This window comes from Amphibalanus amphitrite, unplaced genomic scaffold (assembly GCF_019059575.1).
Source record: "Amphibalanus amphitrite isolate SeventyFive unplaced genomic scaffold, NRLGWU_Aamphi_draft 000038F_arrow, whole genome shotgun sequence".
Taxonomy (NCBI): domain Eukaryota; kingdom Metazoa; phylum Arthropoda; class Thecostraca; order Balanomorpha; family Balanidae; genus Amphibalanus; species Amphibalanus amphitrite.
The window spans coordinates 543,420-552,018 of record NW_024881534.1 but is presented as its reverse complement, the minus strand read 5'-3'; the positions used below and the strand labels follow the sequence as shown (position 1 = coordinate 552,018).

The following is an 8,599-nucleotide window of genomic DNA, read 5'->3' as shown; positions in this document are numbered from 1 at the left end:
TAAGGACCTCCTCAACTGGGGATTCTATAGAGCTTGAAACGGTTAGAATCATACTTGCAATGTAATCTGTAATTGACAGGCGTGGTTAAATGGACCACGCGTGCTTGATTTAGTTCGAGATAGCTCGCCGCATCTGCAGTTAAAGAGCCACAAGCTGGGCCACTCCCAGCTCAAAATCAAGCACCGGCCACTCCCCAGCGTATTCGTATTCGTATTCGCTCGTATGCCTTGCTCACAGCGCGTTTTCGTGATGCACGACCCCTCCCGTGCCTACCTCGCCGCCGGGGCGCCTGGTGACGGACCATTCCACCGCTGAACCGGCGGGAAACCCGTGACACCGAGGGCCGTTCTCCGTCGACTCCCTCGCCCTTCACGATAGCAAACGGCCGGCGTCTAGCGCGCGTGAGAGCCCGGCGGACGCCGCACTAACAAAGTGACGGCTGGGACGTGAGAGCACGCCGGTGGGTGCCGCCCCTACGGCCGGTAGGGTGATACGGTACAAACGCCGCCGGGCAGTGGATATCACTGACCATAGAGAGCATAAAGTTGGAAGGCTGGCGCGGGCAGCCGTTGCGCTGAGGAACGTTGGCTGAGGGTAGGGCGGAGCTGACTAGATTATGTAGGATTAGCCTACTGCACAGGGTGGAGCAGTGGGTAATGAGTGACGTGCCCTGGAGTGCCATCACCCGACACGGGCGAGGACGAAGCTCACACGAAGCTCAGACAAACCCAGCCAACAGCGAATTATTTCTCGTCCGTCTGAACCATTCAACCAAAACGGTACCCCATCGTCGTGAGCCCGTGTTAAATTTTTAACCGTCCACAAAATTGATAAAGCACATAAGCAACAATGATTATGTTTTTGTTTATCGGAAGGGGCGAATTAATGTTATAGACGGACGTCAGCCACATTTTATGCCTTCAAGAGTAGCTTGACTACTGACATCAAGAGTAGACTTATTTATCATCTCCATGTAAATTCCAGAATATTTCCAGATAGTAATCAGGTAGGAAGGGACTAATTAGACACATAATTGCAGTGCTTGAAATGAACGCATGAACAGCCATCGGCAAATTCATTGCTCTAATGCATGCGATTCGTGAACGGAGATACTTGCGATCATATTCACAACCGCGATCTAGGATATTGCCACAGGAACGCTGCTGTCAGTGCGGTCAGTGCAAAAGCTGAACGGAGTTCGGTGGATCCTAGTTTTAATTTCAATAATTTTTGTTAGTGTCTCATTATGTATTCTGAAAACGCAGCCCTAGCGGGCTAATAGACGCTAGTTTGGCAACAGGCAGCCGACAAAATGCCCCCGTACCAGACTAGGCAGTGCATAGGAACAATGCGGCGCATATATTCCGTGCAACAGTCGATGCCGGCACGACAGTGAACGAGGCATGGAGCCTCGAAAGAGTCCTTAGCAACAAGCGCTGAATAGCCAAACCTCAGGATGGTATTTCCAGCTCATCATGATTACGAACCCGCACCATAATTAATTAGGCACCTGAAACGTGATAACGAGGAGCGGCACCGGACTCGTGCGTCAATGAGCAAATGCAATTGAGATCCGTTTCTTTTAGATTTCCCGCCTATAATCTGATTTACGTGCCAACGTGTGACATCTTTAGCGACTTCGGGATCGGGACAAACCCGAGGATGACGGTGACGGTGAGGTCTCGGGAAAGTGACGCATCACTCGATAGTCGAAATATAAAACGATTAGAAAACCCTTCGCAACAAGCAATGAGAGAAAAGTAATTTATGGTATCCAAGATCACACAAAGACAAAAGAACACATATACCAAAAATACGTGGCGTAAGGTTTGCGATTTCACGAAGATGATAAATTATTCAGTCCCGCACACGCTTAACGTTCATTTCTTCAAGCAGCGCACCACTGAAGAGGAAGTTTGACTAAACCCAAAATGACCGCAAGCCAACAATTTTGAGAGCAAATGGAAAGATAAAACACAATGCTGCAGTAAATGGCTATAACATTAATCACCATTTGTGCTATTATGTACCACCCATCCTCGATCCATTGCACGCACATATACATTATATCTATGCATATATGCAATAGCAAGCACTGTCTTTGGAAGTACACACACAGTTGACCCACATCCAAAATATGGTACCGTGCATCAAACGTTCATTCTGAAGCCACTATCCTTTCACACAAACGCACTCGTCCATAGGCAACAGTTACACCGGCGTAGCATGCAGCCTACGATATAATGTCTTATCGCGTTACGAGTGGAACTGATCGCACTGCACGATATAATCGGGCTACACGGAGTTGCCGCCAAAAAACGGACCAAGTCCGTCGTAAGCTTCCTTTCCCGTTCAGTCTGGTAACTGAATGGTAAGAAGGTTTGCACGACACACGTTTGGTCCCTACTCTTAGTCATTAGTTCGGGAAAACGACGAAAGCTCGGAGGACAGTCTCAGCTAGTGAGACTTCTAAGCGGCGATCACTAGCGTGACCCGAAGCTTGTAACTTTTTAACCGTGGGATTCCTTTCGAGTCACTCAAGCATCTGGGTAAGCAGACTGTCGCCCACATGCTTACCTCACCAACGTTGTTGTCACCACCGTCACATCACTGTCTCTGCAGCATTTGCGTTCACCAGTGCGAAATCTTCACCCACCCACCGCCTGGTGGCGCTTCCTAGGCCGGTACGGGCGACGCCACTCGCTGGTTGCGCGTGCTGCGCGTCTCGAGTTCCTTCTGCAGCTCTCGGACTCGCGCGGCCAGCTGCTTCTTCAGCAGGAGGAGCTCGTGCTGGCGCACATGTACCGGCTCCTGTGGCATCATACGTGGGTTCCACTGACAGTAGTAGTTGAGCCACGGCCGCAGCTGGCGCAGCGAGGGACTGAAGAACAGCGCGCCCGTGTACAGCTCCGGCACGTACAGCGGGTTCGTGTAGTCCTCCACGTTGGCGTTAATGTACGACCAGAGCGAGACGGTGCGGCGCTTCAGCTCATCCTTGACGCGCTCGCGCTCGCTGTTGCAGAGGAAGGTGCCGAACAGGTTGGAGTAGAGGTGCTTCATGATCTGCAGCAGCAGCTCCTCGGTGAACTCGAATGCGTTGGCAAAGTGCTGCATCACCTGAGGCGGGGAGACAGCGGGAAATGTCAGCTGAGTCAGCTCGACAAATTGATTCACATTGACTAAACGAAATCATTGTTAGTTTGGGAATGTGACCTGCCTCACAAAGCACCGTAGGTACTTTATTTCGAGGACTGAAAATCAATCTTGATGACCGATAATCAGCACGCACTCTAATAAATTCAGAATCATCACATCTTCAAAACCAGGCGCAACATTTCTCTAGGTCTTTAAACGATCCACCTACGGGTTTACATATTGGACTGACTTTTCTACCTCTGCTAGTAACAAACGCGCGCACTTCCCGTGCCCCGTTACTAACCGCCCCGCCAACATCCACCAAGCCCAAACCTCATTCCTGCCCCGCTCCACCGACCTGCCAGACACAGTCGACGAACTGGGCGAAGACGGGCGACCGGTCTGCGTCCGAGTGTCGGTCATCGCCGTGACCGACCCGCTGCTGGAACTTGTGGCCGAAACTCAGCCACTCCTTCTCAATCAGCACCTGAGACAGTGCGAGGCGGGGCGGAGGAGGGGTTATATGGTGCGTGTTCAGGTGGTTATCATTTAATGAATGCACATCATTGAGATTAAATTGTTTATCATAGACAGAACTTCGTCCAACGATCTTATGCGGTAAAATTACTGCATGGCAAACTGGTAAAAAGTTACGCCGTCGAAGCCAGCGCAGAATACATGCCGGTACGATTTACTTCACATGTGTCTTCAAAGGCACATCTCCGATCCATTTACAGATCACACAGCTCATATCAAGATGTCAAAATATGAACCACCAAACTTCGATAAGTACTAAAATACATTCATACATTCAACACTCAACAATCTAAGCAGCACACAAACGACCGGAATCCACGAATCTCTCACCTGGAATCCGCGAATGGTGCGGTAGTAGGGGTCGAGCAGGAGCATGGCCAGCGCGGTGAGCTGCGCCGTGCGGTCCCAGCCGTCCGAACAGTGCACCACCACCGACGTCTTGTTGTACTCCACCTTGTCGACAATCTTCAGCGCGCCCGTCAGGATGCACTTGATGTGCTCCAGCCAGTTGGTGGCCTCCAGGTTACTGTAGTAGTGCGCCTCGTCAATGTTGGGGAACAGCATCTCCTTCAGCTTGCGCAGCGACTCGCGCATCACGTGGATGTTGTGGATGTCGAGGAACACCAGCTCGGCGTTCTCGTAGTAGTCATCCATCTCGTACCCACCTCCCTTAGCCTTGTTGGCCACGGCGTTGACGCTGGGCCGCGCGTCCATGATGTAGAGTTTGTGACTCTGGGCGTTGGCGTCGATGATGTTCTGCAGGTAGGTCTCGTCCTCGCGCGAGCGTTTCTGCGACACGCCGACCATGGGCTGCGAGCAGCGGGTGATGGTGGCCTGCGACTCGGGGTGGATCCAGGAGAGGATCGGCAGCCGGCCGCGGCTACGGAACGCCGCCACGGAGCGCAGATCCTCGTCCGTGGCGGTGGTCGGCACCGCCCACACGGCCGGGTAGCTGTCGCACACCTCGTACTGATCGTTAATCTTTGTGATACGCCACGACTCGGTGGGCAGACCCTGGCGCTTCAGCTCCTGGATTGGCTCGTAGACGTTCCAGCCGTTATCTGCGTACTTCTCTTCGTTCTTGAAGGCAAACAGCTGAGGGCTGAACGTGTTTTCTTTCAGCTTGGCAAACACATTGCGTCGTGAGTGGTTTTCCTGTTTGTGCGCGAAGCGCAGGTTTCTCATGTCCTTGCAGAAGAGCTCGATGCCATACGAGTTCTCGTCACGGCTGGTGTTGGCCCTGCCGACCTTTTCCACGCGGCTGATGACGCCCAGCGGCACGTCCAGCTCCAGGCACTTCTCCTTCTCGTCGGCGCGGAAGAAGATGCGGTAGTCGGTAACGGTGAGGGTGCCGCGCACCGGGCCGCTGTACGGGCACAGGTAGGTCACCCCGCGCTCGGCGATCTGAACCGTTTCGCCGCGCACCAGCGGAGGGTCGTCGGCGCGCAGCGTCTGACTCTGTTCACGAGCAGATGCAGCCTTCGCCTTGGCCTTAGCATCTGCGGCCAGCTGCTCAGAGGAGCTCGAGCTGGCAGAGCAGAGAGACTTGGACGGGGAGTGAGAGCCCTTGCTCGAGTCAAGTCCCTTGGAGGTGGCCGTGCTTGACTGTGACTCAGAGCCAGCGTAGTCCGCTCCAGCAGGTGCGTACATGTGGTGTGACTCCAGGCGGCGATCCATGATGTCAGCTGGTCACCTCAGCTCGTTACAGCCCAAATCCGGCAGATAGTGGTGCTGTGCGAATGAGCCTGCAAACAAATTGAGCACAACATCAGTAACTGATACCTATTGTATATTTGTATATACATATACAACTTGACATATACCCCTTACTTTGCATACTGGATTTCTCATTTGTCAGTGTTGGTGTCACAGGCAGAGCCCTTTGGATCACAGACCAGGCGAAGCAGCAGAACAAGGTTAGGAGTGTTAGGACTTAGGACATCAACATTTGAATTGGAATACAAAATAAAAATATCCCAGAGCCCTCCGCCTCACTTTTTCAGAAGATTGAGATGAGATAGGTAATGCGAGACGAGGCATATGGACTTCCTTACGTGTGATTTATCGCAGATGCGGCCTCCGTGTGATCTCCTCACCTATTACTCACCTGATCCAATGTGATCAAAGGTTTTCACATATATAGGAATCTTGACATAAATGACCCAGGCCTTTTCTTTCGAATTATCGCTCGGGCGTGCGTAACAAAGGACTCTTGTTTTCAATCAACTCACCTGTTCAACTCACCTGTTGGGTTTCCTTGACTCACCAGTGCATGAGGAGAGGCAGGAAACCGTGTAGGAAAGAGACGCGCCAATTCCCCTGGTTACGCTGGGCGCTGAGAGATGGACCGCAGGGGATTGGGGTAGTGCGTCTGCTTGGAGTTGGGGGAGGAAAAATTCTAGATGTGGTTAGCTGTGCGGTATCAGTTCAGTACCGGCTGTCACGGTACTGTTTGATTCGCTCCTTCGCGGAATCTGGAGTGCGCGGCGATGATCAGTAGACCCTTGCAGGAGAGATCAGACGATGTAGTCGAACAGACGATCACCAAGAACCTTCAGGAGTGATGACTTGAACTCGGCGAGGGAAGTAGAGGTGACCGTCGAGTCGGGCAAGGCGTTCCACTCGTTCACGACGCGTTCCGAGAAGAAACGTGATCTCGTGTCCAGTTGGCAGCGCCGGACTGTGATTTTGAGTTGATGACCTCGGGTGCGGCGTTCGGAGGACAATTCCCAGAGATCTGACGGCTTGATGGGACCGGGGCTGTGGAAGATTTTCCAGCATTTGATGAGGTCGGATCGGATCAGTCTGCCCTTCACAGAGAAGAGGTTTAACTGTCTCAGGCGGTCACCGTACTCCATGTTTTGCAGGCCTTTGATGTGACGAGTCCATACTCGTTGGACCGCCTCGAGTCTTCTGAGGTCATCGATATATCCTGTGTTCCATACAACAGAGGCGTATTCCAGAACTGGACGGATGTGGGTGCGGAGGATGTGCAGCATGAAGTCTGCATCCCTACACAAGGTTGCTTTCAAAAAGCTGTGTGCCACTCCTCCAGCCTTCCTGGCGGCAGCTCTAGCCTGCTCATGGAACCTTAGACTGTCATCGATGATCACGCCAAGGTCGGAGTGCGATTCGGTCCAGGGAAGGGCAGAGTTATTCAGATAGTAACTCGGTCTTGGTGATTTATGGAATTTCCGTTGGAACCTCATGAGGACGCACTTCTTCGAGTTCAGCGAAAGGCCCCACGATGATGCTGTGGCTTGGAGACGATCGATGTCCGACTGAAGACTTTTGGCGTCGAGCTCGGACTTGTTCCCACACATGTATATCTTCAGGTCGTCTGCGAAGATTTTGTAGCGGCTGTGCAAACCGATGGCTATGTGGTTGACGTAGATCAAAAAAAGGATCGGACCTAGAATCGATCCTTGGGGTACTCCGCTCCGTACTTCCTTCGATGAGCTCAGAGTGCTTTTGACCACTACTTGCATCCTTCGATGAGATAGGAAGTCCTGGAGCCAGGCAAGGAGTTGTCCGCCGAGACCAATACATCGGAGTTTCTCGAGGAGGACTGAGTGGCACACCGTGTCGAAGGCCTTGGAGAAGTCGAAAAGAATAAGATCGACGAGGCATCCGTTGTCCCAGTTGCGCGAGACGAAGTCGTACGTCAGTAGAAGCTGGTCTTCAGTAGAGCGGCCCGACCTGAAACCGAATTGATGGTCGACAAGAAGGTTGTTCTCGGCGAGGAACTCGTTCAGTTCACGCACAATAATGCGTTCCAGGCATTTCGATGGAACAGATAGAAGACTAACTGGCCGGTAGTTTAGAGGGTCTGATCGCGAGCCTTTCTTGAAGATCGGTACTACGTGGGAGTTCTTCCAACGGCGAGGCAGTGTTCCCTCTTCTAGCGACAGTTTGTAGATATGAAACAGTGGTTGCGATAAAACCGAGGCACATTCCTTCAACAGACGTGGATGGATACCGTCGGGGCCCATCGAAGAGTTAGCATCGAGGTGAGCAAGGATGCCCTCAACATCTTCGCGGGTAAATGTAACGTTATTCAGCGATGCCTGGCAGCTCTGGTGAGGAAAGGGAGTGAGCTGTGGGGCTTCGCCATAGACGCTGGCAAAAGCCTCCGCGAAGGCATCGGCCATGGCTTTGGGATGGTCAGTGACGGAGCCCGATGACAGAGTTAAAGGTCCTACAGAAGAACGGAACTGTTTCTTCTTACGTAGGTACGAGTGAAGGAGCTTCGGGCTGTCCCTCATCTTCTTTAACAGTGATCGCTCGTAGTCGATTTGCGAGTTTGTTGCGAAACTTCGTAACCGTTTGTTACACTGTAGAAACGATGCTAGCAGTGTCTTTGCCTCAGGGGAGTTCCTGCCGAAGGACGTTCTCGCCTGCTTGTAGGCTGACCATGTGGAGGACCTTAGGTGTTTCAGAGAAGTCGGTGGGTTTCTCTTCCAAGGAACCTTGTTGTTGGGCTTGTTATGTGTAGATCTTGGGATAAATTGGGATATTAGCACTTCCAATATGTCCTGGAGACGCTCGAAGGCGTCATGCGCAGATAAATACTGAAGCTCAAGGTCCCAGTCAATTGATGCCGGGCCTGTTCCAGCGCCTCCAGAAACCTCCAGAAAGCTCCAGAAAGCTCTAGAATCCTCCAGAGAGCGTTCCAGCGCCTCCAGAAAGCTCCAGAAAGCTCTCGCCAAAGCTCCAGTAACCTCCAGTAGCCTCCAGAGAGTTGGGAGGTCCAAATTTCTCTGGAGGCTCTGGTCTACAATTATGGCGCACATGTGACAATCACGAACGTAAACAAAGAACTTTTGACTGATAATTTTACAACTTGAATGTAAAGAAAAGTACATTGCTATAATTTTGTTAATCTTTTTTACTAAAATTGAAAACAAATTTTGTGTTTCAAGAGAG

General features: G+C 51.8%; 1 protein-coding gene across 6 annotated transcripts; it reads right to left on the bottom strand.

Moving 5' to 3' along the window:
* Positions 1-1,751: 1,751 nt before the first annotated feature.
* On the bottom strand, positions 1,752-8,596 carry LOC122373611 (myotubularin-related protein 2-like). Of its 6 annotated transcripts, none has more exons than XM_043351882.1 (4): positions 8,302-8,596; positions 4,004-5,418; positions 3,495-3,623; positions 1,752-3,118 (listed from the first exon to the last, which is right to left on the bottom strand). In XM_043351882.1, exons 2-4 carry the CDS (start codon positions 5,348-5,350, stop codon positions 2,678-2,680), a joined length of 1,917 nt encoding a protein of 638 aa, XP_043207817.1. In that variant the 5' UTR covers positions 5,351-5,418; positions 8,302-8,596; the 3' UTR covers positions 1,752-2,677. The 6 variants fall into 6 exon arrangements, with proteins under 6 accessions (XP_043207817.1, XP_043207806.1, XP_043207840.1 ...); XM_043351871.1 differs by having other exon boundaries at positions 8,395-8,596; XM_043351905.1 differs by lacking the exon at positions 8,302-8,596 and adding an exon at positions 8,246-8,300.
* Positions 8,597-8,599: the final 3 nt, after the last annotated feature.